We start from the raw sequence: 21,191 nt of genomic DNA on the forward strand, positions 1-21,191 counted from the left end.
CCCGATAGCAAATATTGGCGTTATACCCTTTCCCGCCAGAAGTTAGGGCGCGTTGGGAAACACCCCTTAGGGTGGAAAAGGCGCTCACACGCTTATCAAGTGGCGTTACCGTCTCCAGATACGGCCGCCCTCAAGGAGCCAGCTGATAGGCAGCTGGAAAAATATCCTAAAAAGTATATACACACATACGGTGGTTATACTGCGACCAGCGATCGCCATCAGCCTGGAGATGCAGTGCTGGGTTGGCTTGGTCGAATTCCCTGACTAAAAATATTTTATTGATATAGAGCATTTAATAGGATGCATTCTATATGTATGTATGCGAGATGCACAGAGGGATATTTGCACTCTGGCATCAAGATAAGTGCGTTGTCCATATCTCCCGGAAGATGTCATGGACACGACAGTGGTTAGGTGATACAGATCCCATACGGCACGTGGAAGTATTGCCGTATAAAGGGAAGGAGTTATTTGGGGTCGGTCCATCGGACCTGGGGGCCACGGCTACAGCTGGGAAATCCAACCTTTTTACCCCAAGTTACATCTCAGCAGAAAAAGACACTGTCTTTTCAGCCTCAATCCTTCCGTTCCCATGTGGGCAAGCGGGCAAAAGGCCAGTCATATCTGCCCAGACATAGAGGAAAGGGAAGTAGACTGCAGCAGGCAGCCCCTTCCCAGGAAAAGAAGCCCTCCACCAGTGGGGGGGTAGTCTCAAGAGTCTCAGCGCGCAGTGGGATCACTCGCAAGTTGACCCCTAGATCGTACAAGTATTATCCCAGGGGTACAGATTGGAGAGTCGAGACATTTTTTCCTCGCAGGTTCCTGAAGCCTGCTTTACCAACGGCTTCCTCCGACAGGGAGGCAGTATTGGAAAAAATTCACAAGCTGTATTTCCAGCAGGTGATCATCAAAGTACCCCTCCTACAACAAGGAAAAGGGTATTTGTCTTCCACACTATATTGTGGTACTGAAGCCAGACGGCTTGGTGAGACATAGTCTAAATCTGAAATCTTTGAACACTTACATAAAAAGGTTCAAATCAAGATGGAGTCACTCAAAGCAGTGATAGAGAACCGGAAAAAAGGGGACTATATGGTGTCCCTGGACATCAAGGATTACCTCCATGTCCAAATTTGCCCTTCTCAACAAGGGTACCTCTGGTTCGTGATACAGAACTGTCAATATCAGTTTCAGACGCTGCCGTTGAATTATCCACGGCACCCCGGGCCTTTACCAAGGTAATGGCCGAAAAGATGATTCTTAAAAGAAGAAAGGCATCTTAATTATCCCTTACTTGGACGATATCCTGAAAGGGGCAAGTTTCCAGAGAACAGTTGGAGGTCGGAAAAGAACTATCTAAAGTAGTTCTACGACAGCACGAGTGGATTCTAAATATTCCAAAAATCGCAGCTGTTTTCCGATGATACGTCTGCTGTTCCTAGGAATGATTCTGGGCATAGTCCAGAAAGAGGTATTTCTCCTGGAGGGGAAAGCCAGGGAGTTATCCGACCTAGTCAGAAACCTCCTAAAACCAGGCCAAGTATCAGTGCATCAATGCACAGGAGTCCTGGGAAAAATGGTGGCTTCTTACGAAGCGATTCCATTCGGCAGATCTCACGCAAAAACTTTTCAGGGGGATTTGCTGGACGAATGGTCCGGATCGCATCTTCAGATGCATCAGCGGATAACCCTGTCTCCAAGGACAAGGGTGTCTCTTCTGTGGGGGCTGCAGAGTGCTCATCTTCTAGAGGGCAGCACATTCAGCATTCAGGACTGTGTTCTGGTGACCACGGATGCCAGCCTGAGAGGCTGGGGAACAGTCACACAAGGAAGAAATTTCCAAGGAAGTGTGGTCAAGTCTGGAGATTTCTCTCCACATGAATATACTGGAGCTAAGGGCAATTTACGATGCTCTGAGCCTAGGAAGACCTCTGCTTCAAAGTCAACCGGTGCTGATCCAGTAGGACATCATCATGGCAGTCGCCCACGTAAACAGACGGGGCGGCACAAGAAGCAGGAGGGCAATGACAGCAAGGATTCTTCGCTGGGCGAAAGATCATGTGATAACACTGTCAGCAGTGTTCATTCCGGGAGTGGACAACTAGGAAGATTTCCTCAGCATAAATGAATTCCACCCGGAAAAGTGGGAACTTCATCTGGAAGTTTCCACATGTTTGTAAACCGTTGGGAAAGACCAAAGGTGGTTATGATGGCGTCCCACATGAAGCGCCAGGTCTAGAGACCCTCATGCAATAGCTGGGACGCTCTGGTAACACCGTGGGTGTACCAGTCGGTGTATGTGTTCCCTCCTCTGCCTTTCATACCCAGTGTATGGAGAATGATAGGAAGGAGAGGAGTAAGAACTATACTCGTGGTTCCGGTTTGGGCCAAGAAGAACTTGGTACCCGGAACTTCAAGAGATACTAGAAAGGATCTTGATTCAGCAAGAATCATGTCTGTTCCATGACTTACCGCAGCTGCGTTGACGCCAGGGCGGGTGAACGCCGGATCCTAAGGGAAAAAGGCATTCCGGAAGAGGTCATCCCTACCCTGGTCAGAGCCAGGAAGGAGGTGACCGCACAACATTATCACCGCTTAGGTGAAAATATGTTCCATGGTGTGAGGCCAGGAAGGCTCCACGGAAGAATTTCAACTAGGTTAATTCCTACATTCCTGCAAGCAGGAGTGTATATGGGTCTCAAATTGGGGTCCATTAAGGTTCAAATTTCGACCGGTCGATTTTCTTCCAGAAAGAAATTGGCTTCAGTTCCTGAAGTCCAGAAGTTGTTAAGGGAGTACTGCATATACAACCCCTTTTTGATGTCTCCAGTGGCACTGGGCGATCTCAACGTAGTTTGGGATTCCTAAAATCACATTGTTTTAAACAACTCAAATCTGTGGATTTGATATATCTCACATGGAAAGTGACCATGCTGTTGGTCCTGGCCTCGGCCAGGCGAGTGTCAGAATTGGCGGCTTTATCTCACAAAGCCATATCTGATTGTCCATTCGGACAGAGCAAAGCTGTGGACTCGTCCCCAGTTTCTCCCTAAGGTGGTGTCAGCGTTTCACCTGAACCAGCTTATTGTGGTGCCTGCGGCTACTAGGGACTTGGAGGACTCCAAGTTGCTGGATGTTGTCAGGGCCCTGAAAATATAGTTTCCAGGTCGGCTGGAGTCAGGAAATCTGACTTGCTGTTTATCCTGTATGCACCCAACAAGCTGGGTGCTCCTGCTTCTAAGCAGACTATTGCTCGTTGGATTTGTAGTACAATTCAGCTTGCACATTCTGTGGCAGGCTTGCCACAGCAAAAAATATGTAAATGCCCATTCCACAAGGAAGGTGGGCTCATCTTGGGCGGCTGCCCGAGGGGTCTCGGCATTACAACTCTGCCGAGCAGCTACGTGGTCGGGGGAGAACACGTTTGTAAAATTTTACAAATTTGATACCCTGGCAAAAGAGGACCTGGAGTTCTCTCATTCGGTGCTGCAGAGTCATCCGCACTCTCCCGCCCGTTTGGGAGCTTTGGTATAATCCCCATGGTCCTTTCAGGAACCCCAGCATCCACTAGGACGATAGAGAAAATAAGAATTTACTTACCGATAATTCTATTTCTCGGAGTCCGTAGTGGATGCTGGGCGCCCATCCCAAGTGCGGATTATTCTGCAATACTTGTACATAGTTATTGTTACAAAAATCGGGTTATTGTTGTAGGAAGCCGTCTTTCAGAGGCTCCTTTTGTTATCATACTGTTAACTGGGTTTAGATCACAAGTTGTACGGTGTGATTGGTGTGGCTGGTATGAGTCTTACCCGGGATTCAAAATCCTCCCTTATTGTGTACGCTCGTCCGGGCACGGTACCTAACTGGAGTCTGGAGGAGGGTCATGGGGGGAGGAGCCAGTGCACACCACCTGATCTGGAAAAGCTTTTACTTTTTGTGCCCTGTCTCCTGCGGAGCCGCTATTCCCCATGGTCCTTTCAGGAACCCCAGCATCCACTACGGACTCCGAGAAATAGAATTATCGGTAAGTAAATTCTTATTATTACCCCTACCACTGTGTGTCCTCCTGCTATTACCCCTACCACTGTGTGTCCTCCTGCTATTACCCCTACCACTGTGTGTCCTCCTGCTATTACCCCTACCACTGTGTGTCCTCCTGCTATTACTCTTACCACTGTGTTTCATCCTGCTATTACCCCTACCACTGTGTGTCATCCTGCTATTACCCCTACCACTGTGTTTCATCCTGCTATTACCCCTACCACTGTGTGTCCTCCTGCTATTACCCCTACCACTGTGTCCTCCTGCTATTACCCCTACCACTGTGTGTCATCCAGCTATTACCCCTACCACTGTTTGTCCTCCTGCTATTACCCCTACCACTGTGTGTCCTCCTGCTATTACTCTTACCACTGTTTCATCCTGCTATTACCCCTACCACTGTGTGTCCTCCTGCTATTACCTCTACCACTGTGTTTCATCCTGTTTTCACTTAAGTCCTAGAGGATACTGGGGTCCACTTTAGTACCATGGGGTATAGATGGGTACACTAGGAGCCATGGGCAAGAAATTGATAGTGTGTGCTGGCTCCTCCCTCAAGGCCCCTCTTACCAGACTCAGTTTAGAAAATGTGCCCGGAGGAGCCAATCACAGCTAGGGGAGGTCCTGAAGAGTTTTTTTCTGCATTTATTTTCTTTTCTCTGACGTCCTAAGTGGATGCTGGGACTCCGTAAGGACCATGGGGAATAGCGGCTCCGCAGGAGACTGGGCACAACTAAAGAAAGCTTTAGGACTACCTGGTGTGCACTGGCTCCTCCCACTATGACCCTCCTCCAGACCTCAGTTAGAATCTTGTGCCCGGCTGAGCTGGATGCACACTAGGGGCTCTCCTGAGCTCCTAGAAAGAAAGTATATTTAGGTTTTTTATTTTACAGTGAGGTCTGCTGGCAACAGGCTCACTGCAGCGAGGGACTAAGGGGAGAAGAAGCGAACCTACCTAACAGGTGGTAGTTTGGGCTTCTTAGGCTACTGGACACCATTAGCTCCAGAGGGATCGACCGCAGGACCCGACCTTGGTGTTCGTTCCCGGAGCCGCGCCGCCGTCCCCCTTACAGAGCCAGAAGCATGAAGAGTCCGAAAAATCGGCGGCAGAAGACTTCGGTCTTCACCAAGGTAGCGCACAGCACTGCAGCTGTGCGCCATTGCTCCTCATGTACACCTCACACTCCGGTCACTGATGGGTGCAGGGCGCTGGGGGGGGGGGGGCGCCCTGAGGGCAATATAAGACACCTTGGCTGGCAAATCATCACAATATATAGTCCCAGGGCTATATATGTGATAAATTACCCCTGCCAGAATCCATAAAAAAGCGGGAGAAAAGTCAGCCGAAAAAGGGGCGGGGCTTCTCCCTCAGCACACTGGCACCATTTTTTCTTCACAGTGCAGCTGGAAGATAGCTCCCCAGGCTCTCCCCTGTAGTTTTCAGGCTCAAAGGGTTAAAAAGAGAGGGGGGGCACTAAATTTAGGCGCAATATATGTATACAAGCAGCTATTGGGGGAAAAATCACTCAGTTATAGTGTTTATCCCTACATTATATAGCGCTCTGGTGTGTGCTGGCATACTCTCTCTCTGTCTCCCCAAAGGGCTGTGTGGGGTCCTGTCCTCAGTCAGGGGCCGACACCAGAGTGGATGGATAGGTGGAAGGTATTAACCGACAATGTCAACTCCTTACATAAAAGGCTGGATGACGTAACAGCTGTGGGACAGCCGGCTTCTCAGCCCGCGCCTGCCCAGGCGTCTCAAAGGCCATCAGGGGCTCAAAAAACGCCCGTTACCTCAGATGGCAGACACAGATGTCGACACGGAGTCTGACTCCAGTGTCGACGAGGTTGAGATATATATACACAATCCACTAGGAACATCCGTTACATGATCTCGGCAATGAAAAATGTGTTACACATTTCTGACATGAACCCAAGTACCACATAAAAGGGGTTTTATTTTTGGGGAGAAAAAGCAGCCAGTGTTTTGTTCCCCCAGCAGATGAGTGAATGAAGTGTGTAAAGAAGCGTGGGTTCCCCCGATAAGAAACTGGTAATTTCTAAAAAGTTAATCATGGCGTACCCTTTCCCGCCAGAGGTTGGGAGATATCCCCTAGGGTGGATAAGGCGCTCACACGTTTGTCAAAAAGGTGGCACTGCCGTCTTAGGATACGGCCACCTTGAAGGAGCCTGCTGATAAAAAGCAGGAGGCTATCCTTAAGTCTGTATATACACACTCAGGTTCTATACTGAGACCTGCAATTGCCTCAGCATAAATAGTGCTGCTGCAGCGTGGTCTGATACCCTGTCAGATAATATTAATACCCTAGACAGGGATAATATTTTGCTAACATAGAGCAGATTAAAGACGTCGTCTTATATATGAAGGATGCACAGAGGGATATTTGCCGGCTGGCATCCAGAATTAATGCAATGTCCATTCTGCCAGGAGGGTATTAGAAACCCGGCAGTGGACAGGTGATGCTGCCTTTAAAAGGCACATGGAGATTCTGCCTTATAAGGGTGAGGAATTGTTTGGGGATGGTCTCTGGGACCTCGTATCCACAGCAACAGCTGGGAAGAAAAATTTTTACCTCAGGTTTCCTCACAGCCTAAGAAAGCACCGTATTTTCAGGTACAGTCCTTTCGGCTCCAGAAAAGCAAGCGGGTCAAAGGCGCTTCCTTTCTGCACAGAGACGAGGGAAGAAGGAAAACGCTGCACCAGACAGCCAGTTCCCAGGATCAAAAATCTTCCCCCGCTTCCTCTGAGTCCACCGCATGACGCTGGGGCTCCACAGGTGGAGACAGGTGCGGTGGGGGCGCGTCTCGGGAACTTCAGGGACCAGTGGGCTTGCCCACAGGTGGATCCCTAGGTTCTGCAAGTAGTATCACAGGGATACAGGCTGGAGTTCGAGGCGACTCCCCCTCGCCGTTACCTCACGTCAGCCTTGCCTGCTGCCCTCGGAGAAAGGTAGTACTGGCGGCAATTCACAAGCTGTACTTCCAGCAGGTGAAATCAAGGTACCCCTCCTTCAACAGGGCCGGGGTTACTATTCCAAAATGTTGTGGTACCGAAACCAGACGGTTCGGTGAGACCCATTCTAAAATTGAAATCCTTGAACACTTATATACGAAGGTTCAAGTTCAAAATGGAATCGCTCAGGGCGATTATTGCAAGCCTGGAGAATTTCATGGTATCATTGGACATCAAGGATGCTTACCTGCATGTCCCTATTTACCCTCTTCACCAGGAGTACCTCAAAATTGTGGTACAGGATTGTCATTACCAATTCCAGACGTTGCCGTTGGTCTGTCCCCGGCACCGAGGTATTTACCAAGGTAATGGCCGAAATAATTATCCCGTACTTGGACGATCTCCTTATAAAGGCGAGGTCCAGGGAGCAGTTGTTCGTCGGAGTAGCACTATCTCGGGAAGTGCTACAACAGCACGGCTGGATTCTGAATATTCCAAAGTCGCAGCTGGTTTCTACGACGCGCCTACTGTTCCTGGGTATGGTTCTGGACACAGAACAGGATAAAAAGGGTTTCTCCCGGAGGAGAAGTCCAAGGAGTTGTCGTCTCTAGACAGAGACCTCCTAATACAAACACAGGTGTCGGTGCATCAATGCACGCGAGCCCTGGGAAAGATGGTAGCTTCTTACGAAGAAATTCCATTCGCCAGGTCCCATGAAAGGATCTTCCAGTGGGATCTGTTGGACAAGTGGTCCGGGTCGCATCTTCAGATGCATCGGCGGATAACCCTGTCTCCAAGGGCCAGGGTGTCGCTGTTGTGGTGGCTGCAGAGTGCTCATCTTCTAGGGGGCCGCAGATTCGGCATACAGGACTGGGTCCTGGTGACCACGGATGCCAGCCTTCGAGGCTGGGGGGCAGTCACACAGGGAAGAAACTTCCAAGGCTATGGAAAAGTCAGGAGACTTCCCTACACATAAATATTCTGGAACTAAGGGACATTTACAATGCCCTAAGTCAGGCTAGACCCCTGCTTCAACACCGGCCAGTGCTGATCCAGTCAGACAACATCACGGCGGTCGCTCATGTAAACCGACAGGGCGGCACAAGAAGCAGGATGGCGATGGCAGAAGCCACAAGGATTCTCCGAGGGGCGGAAAATCATGTGTTAGCACTGTCAGCAGTGTTCATTCCCGGAGTGGACAACTGAGAAGCAGACTTTCTCAGAAGACACGACCTCCACCCGGGAGAGTGGGAACTTCATCCAGAAGTCTTCCAAATGATTGTACACCGTTGGGAAAGGCCACAGGTGGACATGATGGCGTCCCGCCTCAACAAAAAGCTACAAAGATATTGCGCCAGGTCAAGGGACCCTCAGGCGATAGCTGTGGACGCTCTGGTAACACCATGGGTGTACCAGTCGGTGTATGTGTTCCCTTCTCTGCCTCTCTTACCCAGGGTAATGAGAATAATAAGAAGGAGAGGAGTAAGAACTATACTCATTGTTCCGGGTTGGCCAAGAAGAGCTTGGTACCCAGAACTCCAAGAAATGATCTCAGAGGACCCATGGCCTCTGCCGCTCAGACAGGACCTGCTGCAGCAGGGGGCCTGTCTGTTCCAAGACGTACCGCGGCTGCGTTTAACGGCATGGCGGTTGAACGCAGGATCCTGAAAAGGGCATTCCGGAGGAAGTTATCCCTACGCTTTTTAAAGCTAGGAAAGAAGTGAACGCAAACCATTATCACCGCATATGGTGGAAATATGTTGCGTGCTGTGAGGCCAGGAAGGCCCCAAAGGCGGAATTTCAGCTAGGTCGATTTCTGCACTTCCTACAGTCAGAGGTGACTATGGGCCTAAAATTGGGTTCCATTAAGGTCCAGATTTCGGCTCTATCGATTTTCTTCCAAAATAGAACTGGCTTCACTGCCTGAAGTTCAGACTTTTGTTAAGGGAGTGCTGCATAGTCAGCCCCGTTTGTGCCTCAAGTGGCACCGTGGGGTCTCAACGTGGTGTTGGATTTCCTGAAGTCGCATTGGGTTGAGCCACTTAAATCCGTAGAGCTACAATACCTCACGTGGAAAGTGGTCATGCTGTGGGCCTTGGCGTCGGCCAGGCGTGTATCAGAATTGGCGGCTTTGTCATACAAAAGCCCTTATCTGTATTTTATATGGATAAGGCGGAATTGAGGACTCGTTCCCAATTCCTTCCAAGGTGGTATCAGTTTTTCATGTGAACCAACCTATTGTGGTGCCTGCGGCTACTTGGGACTTGGAGGATTCCAAGTTACTGGACGTAGTCAGGGCCCTGAAAAGTATATGTTTCCAGGACGGCTGGAGTCAGGAAAACTGACTCGCTATTTCTCCTGTATGCACCCAACAAGCTGGGTGCTCCTGCTTCTAAGCAGACTATTGCTCGCTGGATCTGTAGCACGATTCAACTTGCACATTCTGCGGCTGGACTGCCGCACCCTAAATCTGTAAAAGCCCATTCCACGAGGAAAGTGGGCTCGTCTTGGGCGGCTGCCCGAGGGTTCTCGGCTTTACAACCTTGCCGAGCTGTTACTTGGTCGGGTTCAAACATTTTTGCAAGAGTCTACAAGTTTGATACCCTGGCTGAGGAGGACCTAGAGTTTGCTCATTCGGAGCTGCAGAGTCATCAGCACTCTCCCGCCCGTTTGGGAGCTTTGGTATAATCCCCATGGTCCTTACGGAGTCCCAGCATCCACTTAGGACGTCAGAGAAAATAAGATTTTACTCACCGGTAAATCTATTTCTCGTAGTCCGTAGTGGATGCTGGGCGCCCATCCCAAGTGCGGATTGTCTGCAATACTTGTTTATAGTTATTGCCTAACTAAAGGGTTATTGTTGAGCCATCTGTTGAGAGGCTCAGTTATATTTCATACTGTTAACTGGGTATAGTATCACGAGTTATACGGTGTGATTGGTGTGGCTGGTATGAGTCTTACCCGGGATTCAAAATCCTTCCTTATTGTGTCAGCTCTTCCGGGCACAGTATCCTAACTGAGGTCTGGAGGAGGGTCATAGTGGGAGGAGCCAGTGCACACCAGGTAGTCCTAAAGCTTTCTTTAGTTGTGCCCAGTCTCCTGCGGAGCCGCTATTCCCCATGGTCCTTACGGAGTCCCAGCATCCACTACGGACTACGAGAAATAGATTTACCGGTGAGTAAAATCTTATTTTTTATTGTTTTCGGGCATTACTGGACGGTACCAGCCGGCCTGCTTCATGGGACTTAGGGGGGTGAACGGCCCATCCTACCTAGGGTTAATGGTCCTATTCCCCTCTGACAGGACACTGAGCTCCTGAGGGTCCTATTCACTAGCCCCACCAGGGCGAGCGAACAGACCCGCAGCACGCCGCCACCCCTAACAGAGCCAGAAGTAAGAAGAGTGGTGAGTAGGTGGCTGGCGTCCCGGTTAGCGGGTCGCCGGCTTTAATGGCGGCACAAGGGGTAGGAGCGCAGCGCTGAAAAGCAGGCTACGGCTCCAGGCTTCAGAGGCATGCAGGGTGCTGTGTGTTCCGCTGTGTGGGGTGAGCTGAAGCCACTACAAACATATACCCACACTGGCAGCAATTCTACAGGGGGTTTAACCCACTGTAGAACAGAAATTACTTCAGCCAGTATAAAAAAAACGGGAAGACCGCGCGCCATTAAGGGGGCGGGGCTTCACTATGAGTGAATCCAGCAGCTCACCAGGGGGGGAGATAATTTTACTCCTACATCATATACAGGATTCTGCTAACTTTATGGTGGAGGCCATAAAGGAAATTGGTTTGCTCAACGCACGTACCACTGCCATGACAGTGTCAGCACGAAGAGGCTTGTGGCTACGCCAGTGGACTGCGGACACGGATTCCAGGTAAGGCATGAAAAGCCTACCTTTCACAGATGAAGCCCTTTTTGGAGATGAACTGGATACGTGGATATCCAAGGCTACGGCGGGTAAGTCTACATACCTTCCTTCCGCAGCGCCCCCAGCTAGGAAAACCTACTCTGCTCCAACTCTGCAGTCCTTTCGGACAGTGAAGTTTAAAAACAAAATCAAAGGTCCTTCTACGGCCTTCAAAGCTAATAGAGGTAAACCCAGAAAACCAGCAACTGCAGGTTCACAGGAACAGACCTCCGGGTCTGCTTCCTCAAAGCCTTCAGCATGATGGTGGTCCACACTGCCTGGAAGATAGGCAGGTGGGAGCTTGGTTACGTTATTTCAGTCACGTTTGTGCAACATCTTGCCAGGATCCCTGGGCCACAGACCTTATCACCCAGGGATACAGACTAGAGTTTCAGGAACTCCCACCTCACAGATTCTTCAAATCATGCTTACCAGCTTCTCCGGAAGCAAGTATGACTTTACAGGCAGCAATTCAAAAACTGGTGCAGACTCAGGTCATTGTCCCAGTTCCACTTCAACTACAAAACAAAGGTTATTACTCCAACCTGTTTGTGGTTCCGAAACCGGATGGTTCAGTAAGGCCCATTTTAAACCTCAAGTCGTTGAACCCGTACTTACGGGTGTTCAAATTCAAGATGGAGTCTCTGAGAGCAGTGATCTCAGGTCTGGAGGAGGGGGAATTCTTGGTGTCTCTGGATATCAAGGATGCGTACAGTACCTTCATATTCTGATTTGGCCGTCTCATCAGGCTTATCTAAGGTTTGCATTACTGGACTGTCACTATCCGTTCCAGGCCCTGCCATTTGGCACATCTACGGCACCTAGGGTGTTCACCAAGGTAATGGCAGAAATGATGTTTCTCCTCCGCAAACAGGGAGTGAACATAATACCGTAGTTGGACGATCTGCTGATAAAGGCACCATCCAGGGAGAGGTTGTTAGTCAACATTGCCCTCTCAACCAGACTACTCCAGTATCTTGGGTGCATTTTGAACCTAACAAAATCTCATCTGGATCCAACACTGAGGCTTCCGTTCCTGGGGATGATATTGGATACGGAGGCACAGAAGGTATTCCTTCCGTTGGAAAAGGCATTGGTGGATCCAGTCGATGGTGCGGGATGTTGTAAGACAAACCCGGACTTCGTGCATCTATGCATTCGCCTTCTGGGAAAGATGGTAGCCGCTTAAGAAGCGCTGCAGTACGGAAGGTTTCATGCAAGGCCCTTCCAGCTGGATCTTTTGGACAAATGGTCCGGATCGCATCTTCACATGCACCAGAGGATCCGTCTGTCGGCAAAAGCCAGGATTTCTCTTCTGTGGTGGCTTCAGACTTCTCACCTGACTGAGGCCTGATGGATTGGGATTCAAAATTGGATTCTGCTAACTACGGATGCAAGCCTCAGAGGTTGGGGAGCAGTCACCCAAGGGGAACAGTTCCAAGGAAAATGGTCAAGTAAGGATGCCGATCTTCCAATCAACATTCTGGAACTAAGGGCCATATACAACGCCCTTCTACAGGCATCGCATCTTCTTCAAGATCAAGCCATTCAGGTTCAGTCGGACAATGTGACGGCAGTAATGTACATAAACCGACAAGGCGGAACGAAGAGCAGGGCAGCTATGGCAGAGGTAACAAGGATACTCCTCTCGGCAGAAAGACGCGCTGTGGCGTTGTCCGCAATCTTCATTCTGGGAGTAGACAACTGGGAAGTATACTTCCTCAGCAGACACGACCTCCACCCAAGAGAGTGGGGCCTTCACCCGGAGGTGTTGGGGTGCTTGACACGTCGGTGGGGAATGCCACTAGTCGACATGATGGCCTCTCATCTCAACAAGAAGCTCAAGCAGTATTGTTCCACTGTCAAGGGACCCGCAAGCAGTGGCGGTGGATGCTCTGGTGACTCCATGGGTCTACCAGATGGTGTATGTGTTTCCACCACTCCCATTGATCCCAAAGATTCTCAAAAGAATAAAAAGGGAAAAGGTTCAAGCAATTCTCATTGCTCCGGACTGGCCAAGAAGGGCCTGGTATGCGGATCTACTGGAGATGCTCCTAGAGGACCCGTGGCCTCTACCTCTTCGTAAGGACCTTCTCCAACGGGGCCGTTCGTCTATCAAGACTTACCACGGCTACGTTTGACAGCATGGAGGTTGAGCGTCAAATTCTATCCCGGAAAGGGATCCCAGATAGGGTTATTCCAACACTCATCCAAGCCAGAAAGGGGGTAATGTCCACCATATTTGGGGAAAAAGATGTCTCTTGGTGTGAGAACAGGAATTTTCCTGCGGTGGAATTTCAATTGGGACGTTTTCTCCTTTTTCTGCAGTCAGGTGTGGATGTGGGCCTACGTTTGGGCTCCATAAAAGTCCAGATTTCACCTTATCCAATTTCTTCCAGAAACAATTGGCTTCTCTCCCTGAGGTTGACATTTTTGAAGGGGGTTCTGCACATCCAACAACCCTTTGTGCCTCCTACGGCACCTTGGGATCTCAACGTGCTGTTGCAGTTCCTGCAATCGGATTGGTTTGAGCCTTTGCAGGACGTTGATGTAAAGTTTCTTACGTGGAACGCCGTCACACTGTTGGCCTTGACTTCTGCAAGGCATGTGTCGGAGCTGGGGGTGTTTTCTCACAAAAGCCCCTGTTTGATTTTTCATGAAGATAGGGCTGAACTCAGAACTCGTCAGCAATTTCTTCCAAAGGTGGTGTCTGCGTTTCATATCAACCAACCTATTGTGGTTCCGGTGGTTACCGACACCTCTGCTACTTCAAAGTCCTTGGATGTTGTGAGGGCTTTGAAGATCTATGTGAAGGGAACAGCTCGTCACAGAAAATCTGACTGGCTGTTTGTTCCCTATGATCCCAAGAAGATTGGGTGTCCTGCTTCGAAGCAGTCTATTGCTTGCTGGATCAGGCTTACTATCCAGCAGGCTTATTCCACGGCAGGTTTGCTGTGTCCAAAATCTGTACAGGCCCACTCTACTAGGTCGGTGGGTTCTTCCTGTACGGCTGCCCGGGGTGTCTTTACTTTACAGCTCTGCCGAGCAGCTACTTGGTCAGTTTTGAACACGTTTACTAAGTTCTACAAGTTCGATACTTTGGCCTCTGAGGACCTTCAGTTTGGTCAATCAGTTCTGCAGGAACCTCAGCACTCTCCCACCCGGTTTGGGAGCTTTGGTACATCCCCATAGCACTAATGTGGACCCCAGTATCCTCTAGGACGTAAGAGAAAATAGGATTTTAATTACCTACCGGTAAATCCTTTTCTCGTAGTCTGTAGAGGATACTGGGCGCCCACCCAACGCTTCGTTTTTCCTGCACTGTTACTTGGTTAAGTATTATTGTTGGTTCAGCTGTTGCTGTCCCTGTTCAAGTTTGGTTAGCTTGGCTTTCCTCTTGTTTGTGTGTGCTGGTTCGAATCTCACCACTGTTCTGTTGCATCCTTCCTCAGGATATGTCCATCTCCTCGGGCACAGTTTCTAGACTGAGCCTGGTAGGAGGGGCATAGAGGGAGGAGCCAGCCCACACTCGCAAACTCTTTAAAGTGCCAGTGGCTCCTAGTGGACCCGCCTATACCCCATGGTACTAATGTGGACCCCAGTATCCTCTATGGACTACGAGAAAATAAAATCCTATTTATATCATGTCTCTTGTCTGTACGGTGAGGCTGTCCTCCTCATCTCTTGTGACAGATGATTCATCCGAGGATTTATATGGGACAAGGGCAATTTGCGCGCTCCACGCTCTGATTCCTGTGTAAATGTAATACTGCATTGCGTCATCCCTGAATGGGAGACATCAGTGTTTTATTACAGCGCTGATGTTCTCTTCTGGAGCTGCTAGCAGTGATGAATTGCATCGCTTACCTCGCCTTACATCTCAGAGCAACTTACATAACTCAGGGAGCTAATGTATAAACGACTTACCCACCTGTAGCGTCTGCAGCCGTCCAGGTCTCCGGGAGACTCTGCCATCACCTGAACTGTGACTGCAGTACGTGCCCCATTCTCTGCACAGGAAGCCCGCTGAGGGCACGGGTGATGCATGCGGATGTCATGTAAATAATGTTCATTTTCGGGGGATGGGTCGTATATTATTTTTTATTGTCCGTTGACTTTCTGTATATACCGTACACACAAAAGTGACGAGCACACGTAGCATATGGACACCTCTGAAACAGTGCTGTTGTGTGAATGGCCAATGACCGCTTAACGCATGCTTTGCACCTCCACCTGCTGGCTGCCAGCGGTATTACATTGGCTTTGTATCACCTGTGTAGATACATGTTCACAGGCATTTGTCGATCTGCCCGTGTTGCATCGTTCTGATCTAATTGCTGTATCCACTGGTGCCAAGAGATGGGGGGGGGGGAGGGTACAAATTACCTGGGCCCAGGTCTGATGGACAGGCCCAGTGGGGGCCCAGGAATAGGCATCCTGTGATTATGTGTGAGTGAGTGCTTCTCATGTGCTAGACACGCCCCACAGAGGTGTGGCCATAACGTTGTTGTACCGGGGCCCAAGATTTCTCTTGCCAGCCCTGGCTGTATCCGTGTTCTGCCTGTATTTTTAAAAAGAAAAATACCTGTGTTCTTTCATTAATCGGCCTATGTTTTTGCCTAGTTAAAGCTGACATATTGTGTTCTTGGCCTTGGTTAAAAATCCCCAAGGGGCTTAATTATCACCAAAAATTGTAGAATTACCGTTCGGGCAAGCCGTGCAATTTGGACACCCGTCATGCAATGTTTTTATTTTTCCAGCGAGATGACCAGAAAATCTGTATTAGGGGGCAATTATACCGGTCTCTGCTGTGTAGGAAAAGTGATGCCCACGGCCCTTTGTTTCCCTTTGAGTGTATCTGGTTGCTATGGCAACACCACCCTTTCTGCAGCGCTACCGGTTCCTCTTCCGTGAAATCTCTTCTTTCCCCCAATCTCCATCCTCTCCTGATTCCCACTAGAAGTCTCCCACTAACATCTGCTCTGGGCTCTATTACCCCGGCCATGGCTCTGTATCTCAGGCAGTCCTTGTCCCAACCCTGGCCCTCTAGACTGACCGCAATCTCCAAATATGTTTCAGCACTGCGGAACGCCATTGGAGGAAGTCCTAGTCACACTCATTTCCAGAGAGTAAGCGCACACTCTCAGTTTCTATTATCCGTCAGGTAGTTCCCTTTTTAAATCCTCCTCCTCCTCCTCCTCCTCCTCCTCCTCCTCCTCCTCCTCCTCCTCCTCTTGCTCCTCTTCCTCCTCCTTTCTTTCTTTCTTTCTTTCTTTCTTTCTTTCTTTCTTTCTTTCTTCTCTTAATGCTGACCGCCCCACCCTATACAGAGGCCAGTGATACCAAAGTGTCTGCCCCCTGTCGCATAAGTATTTAGCATATACAAAGTAAAATAAAAAGAATCGGAATCCCAAGACTGAATCGGACTTTATCCATAGAAGTATAATAGGGCTTGGATCAGAGAAGCTGCCATGTAAGGGGGATTCTCTCATTTAGCTTGTGTCTGGATAGATGTAATAGGGGGGGGGTTTGGTTTCGGTCCAGCACTAATGCGTCATGCTATAAGTATTCAGCAGCTGAAAGTACTAAACAAAACCAATAATCACAATAAAGAAATAAAATGAACCAAAGGCTTGGGGGGAGGGAGACTACGGACGACCGGGAAATGACTGCTTCTGCGGAGGGAGCATACATCAGTATACGCAATTGCTGACGATGACTGCGGGACTGATGATAGATGCAACATCTTACGTGGCTGTACGCCCAGGGGCAGCTGTGCGGCTGGATTTGTGTCTCCATTTATGTCATTAGTTCCTAGGCAACAAATGCTCCTTATCAATATATCGTTGCCAGACATGAACCCTGTAAGAGCTGTGAGTGAACGCCGCAGAGTGACTTATGGAGTCCCTGCCGCCATACTGTGATGGCTTCATTACCGCTGCGCAGTTATCGGTTTCAGAGTCTCTCTGGAATTAATAACCTAGAGATGTGGATGTTTCAGTTTACCCGGCCTGTATTGCTCTGTAAGTTCCATGGCCAGATTGGATCTCTCCAATTTTAATGTCAATCTGAGGCCAACAGGTTGTTTTTGCCGTCGGCAGTCCTGGTTGCTGGCACAGAGATCCGCCTGGCAGCATGGGACCATTGTGGGTTAATATGTCTCTCTCATTCCCGTCAGACTTCCAAGCAAACGTAGCGCAGGACTGAACTGCTGGCAGGGTAATGAGCAATTTTGTTATCTGTGTCACCAATAAAATACATTTGTGTTTGATGCGCTTCTTTCCGGCAGCCGGCTCCGGCAGCAGCAGGAGGATAACGCGAGTGAAGTGCGTGATCTCATGGCCAAGATCTCTGTCCTGCAGGCGGAGAAGAAAGCTCTCCTCCTCCAGAGGATTGACTTATCAGAGGACAACAAGGTCCTGGAGGCCGAGGTGGAGAAAGTCAAAAAATCTAACAGGTTGGTGGTGTCCCTAAACACAAAAAAGGACTTATGTAAGAAGATGATGCAAGTAAAACAGTAGCCATTAGCAACAAATAATATGAGTGCGATATACGTTATTCTCAAGGAAGATTATATAATACTGTACACAAAAAACACTTTAGAATGCTCCTCAATGTGACCAGGTTCTTTTAGTGATTATTAGTTAACTAATATTTTGCTTCAAACATTGTCTGGGTCGCTCGAAATTGTGGCCTACACTGTAGAGGTTTCTTTTTTTCCCCTCTTCTCTTCTCCTACCTTCCAATCTCTATCCCATGTGTGTGTGTGTGTGTGTGTGTGTGTGTGTGTGTGTGTGTGTGTGTGTGTGTCTCCTTCTTTCTCTCTCCCCTTCCCCTATGTGTATGTCTATCTCCCCCCATGTCATTCTCTTCCCCTACCTTCCCATCTCTCCCATGTATGTATGTATGTATGTATGTATGTATGTGTGTGTGTGTCTCATTCTTTCTCTCTCCCCTTCCCCTGTGTGTATGTCTATCTCCCCCCATGTCGTTCTCTTCCCCTACCTTCCCATCTCTCCCATGTATGTATGTATGTATGTATGTGTGTGTGTGTCTCCTTCTTTCTCTCTCCCCTTCCCGTGTGTATGTCTATCTCCCCCCATGTCGTTCTCTTCTCCTGCCTTTACCTCCCCCTCTATCTTTCTCTCCCCCCATCCTTCATCTCTCTCTCTTCTTTGTGTGTGTCTGTCACCTCTTTTATGTCTCTCTCCCTCCTGTGTCTCTTTCTCACCCAGTGTCTCTTTGTTTCACTTTCACTCTTGCGAGGGCTCCCTCTCTCGTGAATATTCACTGCCGGCGATTGCTCCTTTGATTCCTTTAAGAATTAATGAACCGATCGCCGGTTGTGAATAGTTGCAGCCCAGCGTGCCGCGATGTAGCATGTCGCATCGCAGTAAGATGAAAATGGCTACATCTGTACCTCCAAAAGCACAAATATTTTCCACAGTAAAGATATAAATCGTGACAAGATTTCTGCATACATAAATAACTGTCTTTTTTAGAGAAATACTGCAGAATATTTCCAATTGCACAAGTGATTTGCACAGCAGCGAAACATTAGCTAGATCTTCAGACTACTCCAGATTAACAGCATTATAATGAAATGCTGAACAGTTATTTTCCATATGCACAAGTGATATGACCTGTAGATACTCGCAGATCTTGCAATCAGTTCAGATTAGCATCGCATGGTAGAATGTATTCAGAGACAGTCTTTCCAAGTGAAACAAGCAAAACTTTGCTGAGCAGAACATTTAATCCAGGTGCACCTCTGAACAGTACAGATGCAGACTGAATACAACCCACAATAGAGTGTTCTGGGAGACTCCCTATAAGGGCTGTAACATCAAATAAGCAGCAGTCAGGATTCTAACTCCATCGTAGCAAATCAGGAAGAAGTCCAGCACTATGAGACCTAGTCTGCACAGCTGACTGGTTGCCTACAGACTGATTGCAGCTGACCTGACCAAGATCTACTAAGCTGTTTGTATTACTGATTCTAACAAGTGCTTTGCAATATGTATGTGCTATATAAAAAATTGTTAATAGTTTTATGGCCAGTTGGATGTTCAGGAGTTATTTTTGAAACGCTTGTGCAGTCCCCGGCACACAGGAATTCCTGCTCCTCTGCACATTGGTGGTCATTCCGAGTTGTTCGCTCGCTAGCTGCTTTTAGCAGCTTTGCACACGCTAAGCCGCCGCCTACTGGGAGTGAATCTTAGCTTATCAAAATTGCAAACGAAAGATTAGCAGAATTGCGAATAGACACTTCTTAGCAGTTTCTGAGTAGCTCCACACTTACTCGGCATCTGCGATCAATTCAGTCAGTTTCGTTCCTTGTTTGACGTCACAAACACACCCAGCGTTTGCCCAGACACTCCCCCGTTTCTTCAGACACTCCCGCGTTTTTCCCAGAAACGGTAGCGTTTTTTCACACACTCCCATAAAACGGCCAGTTTCCGCCCAGAAACACCCACTTCCTGTCAATCACATTACGATCACCAGAACGAAGAAAAAACCTTGTAATGCCGTGAGTAAAATACCTAACTGCATAGCAAATTTACTTGGCGCAGTCGCAGTGCGAACATTGCGCATGCGCAGTTAGCAGAAAATCGCTGCGATGTGAAGAAAAATACCGAGCGAACAACTCGGAATGACCCCCATTGCCAGGAACAGTGGATAGTTTAGAGAAAGTAGCGGAGAACCAGTGCATGGTGCAGCCGCTCACGGAACTTCCTACTAATCAGGCGGCTCTTGCACTGCCACTGACCAAGTGCCACTGGAGACATTAAGGAACTTGCTGCCTGGGCCCTGTTTCTCTGTAGTTTCTTCAAGGGAGTTCCTTCTCATTACTGGTAGACGTCATTAAGAGGGACTACTCACCAGCGTCTAGCAGTCAGCAGGGGGCAAGCGCGCCTATGGTGTTCAGCACATGGGCGCTAGGCGGACACCTTACAGGATTATATAATTGATAATAGTTTATGCTGCACGATTCTGAAAAGATGTCATTGCGACAATGGAGGCAAACGACAAAAGGAAGATCACTGCCTATCCTATAGTCTGTGGTTCCGCATCTTCTTCATCTTTCCGTGGCCTCCCTGATGTTATACTTAGAGTTGCCTTTCTGTATTTTCTAGGATATTGGGGGTCATTCCGAGTTGATCACAGCTGTGCTAAATTTAGCACAGCTACGATCATGAACTCAGACATGCGGGGGGACGCCCAGCACAGGGCTAGTCCGCCCCGCATGTCAGTGTCGCCCCCCCCCTTCCTCCCGCAGAAGTGCAAAGGCATCGCACAGCGGCGATGCCTTTGCACTTCAAGAGTAGCTCCCGGCCAGCGCAGCTTTAGCGTGCTGGCCGGGAGCTACTCTTGGCTCCCCAGCCCGCAGTGGCTGCGTGTGAGGTCACGCAGCCGCTGCGGGCCACTCCCCGCACGGTCCGGCCACGCCTGCGTTGGCCGGACCGCGCCCAGGAAACGGCGGCTAAACGCAGCCGTTCCGCCCCCTCCCGCCCATCGACCGCCTCTGCTTGTCATTCAGGCAGAGGCGATCGTAGCGCAGCAACAGGCGGCCATGCGCCGGCGCATGCGCAGTTCTGACCCGATTGCTACGCTGCGAAAAACTGCAGCGTGCGATTGGGTTAGAACGACCCCCATTGTACATTTACACTTAATTCTATCACTAAATGCACCTCTATAGCCCATATTACAGTTTCAAACATAATAATCTGAACACAGAGCAACCTTATCATTTCAAATGCAAATTTATTTCAGCTTCAGTTGCAGTATGTAATTAAGAGGCTGCCAACTGAATAATGTAATACTGTGATCATGGCACGCATCCCAAAGCTGACATTACTGGATATTGCTGCCACAGAGTTGACGGATGGGTGTTTGTGTTCCAGGAAGATGCAGAGACGGCTCGGCCAGCTCAAGCAGCAGTTGGAGGATGCAATGGAGAAGGAGGTTGCAGCTCACCAGTATCTGGCCAATCTGATAACTCTCGCTGAGAGCACCGCCTGGGAGCGGGACCAGCTTATTCACATGGTGAGTGACAAGCGTTCAGCTTTCTCTCTGCAGGTAGTCCTGGCGCTGTTCTGTATTATTTCCAATGGTGCTAATGAAATTGGCTGCAGATAAGTGGCGCAGATATGACGAAGCTGGAGTTAGCTTCTTATTCACTCCTTATTCGAGCTCCGGCTTCTTATTCAGAAAATTGAGTTTTGCAAGGGTTAACTGGTCGCGGCCCACAAATTTGACACTTGAA

The 21,191-nt window shown here is 49.1% G+C and overlaps 1 protein-coding gene across 3 annotated transcripts in view; it reads left to right on the forward strand.

Annotated features, from left to right (window-relative positions):
• The window catches only part of CEP89 (centrosomal protein 89), a 268,804-nt gene that overhangs the window by 129,701 nt on the left and 117,912 nt on the right, over positions 1–21,191 (forward strand). For all 3 annotated transcript variants that reach the window (XM_063945997.1, XM_063945998.1, XM_063945999.1), the window contains 2 exons: positions 17,214–17,381; positions 20,830–20,971. In XM_063945997.1, coding sequence (XP_063802067.1) covers positions 17,214–17,381; positions 20,830–20,971 — 310 coding nt within the window. The remainder of the gene's footprint in view (positions 1–17,213; positions 17,382–20,829; positions 20,972–21,191) is intronic.

This window comes from Pseudophryne corroboree, chromosome 11 (genome assembly GCF_028390025.1).
Source record: "Pseudophryne corroboree isolate aPseCor3 chromosome 11, aPseCor3.hap2, whole genome shotgun sequence".
Taxonomy (NCBI): Eukaryota; Metazoa; Chordata; class Amphibia; order Anura; family Myobatrachidae; genus Pseudophryne; species Pseudophryne corroboree.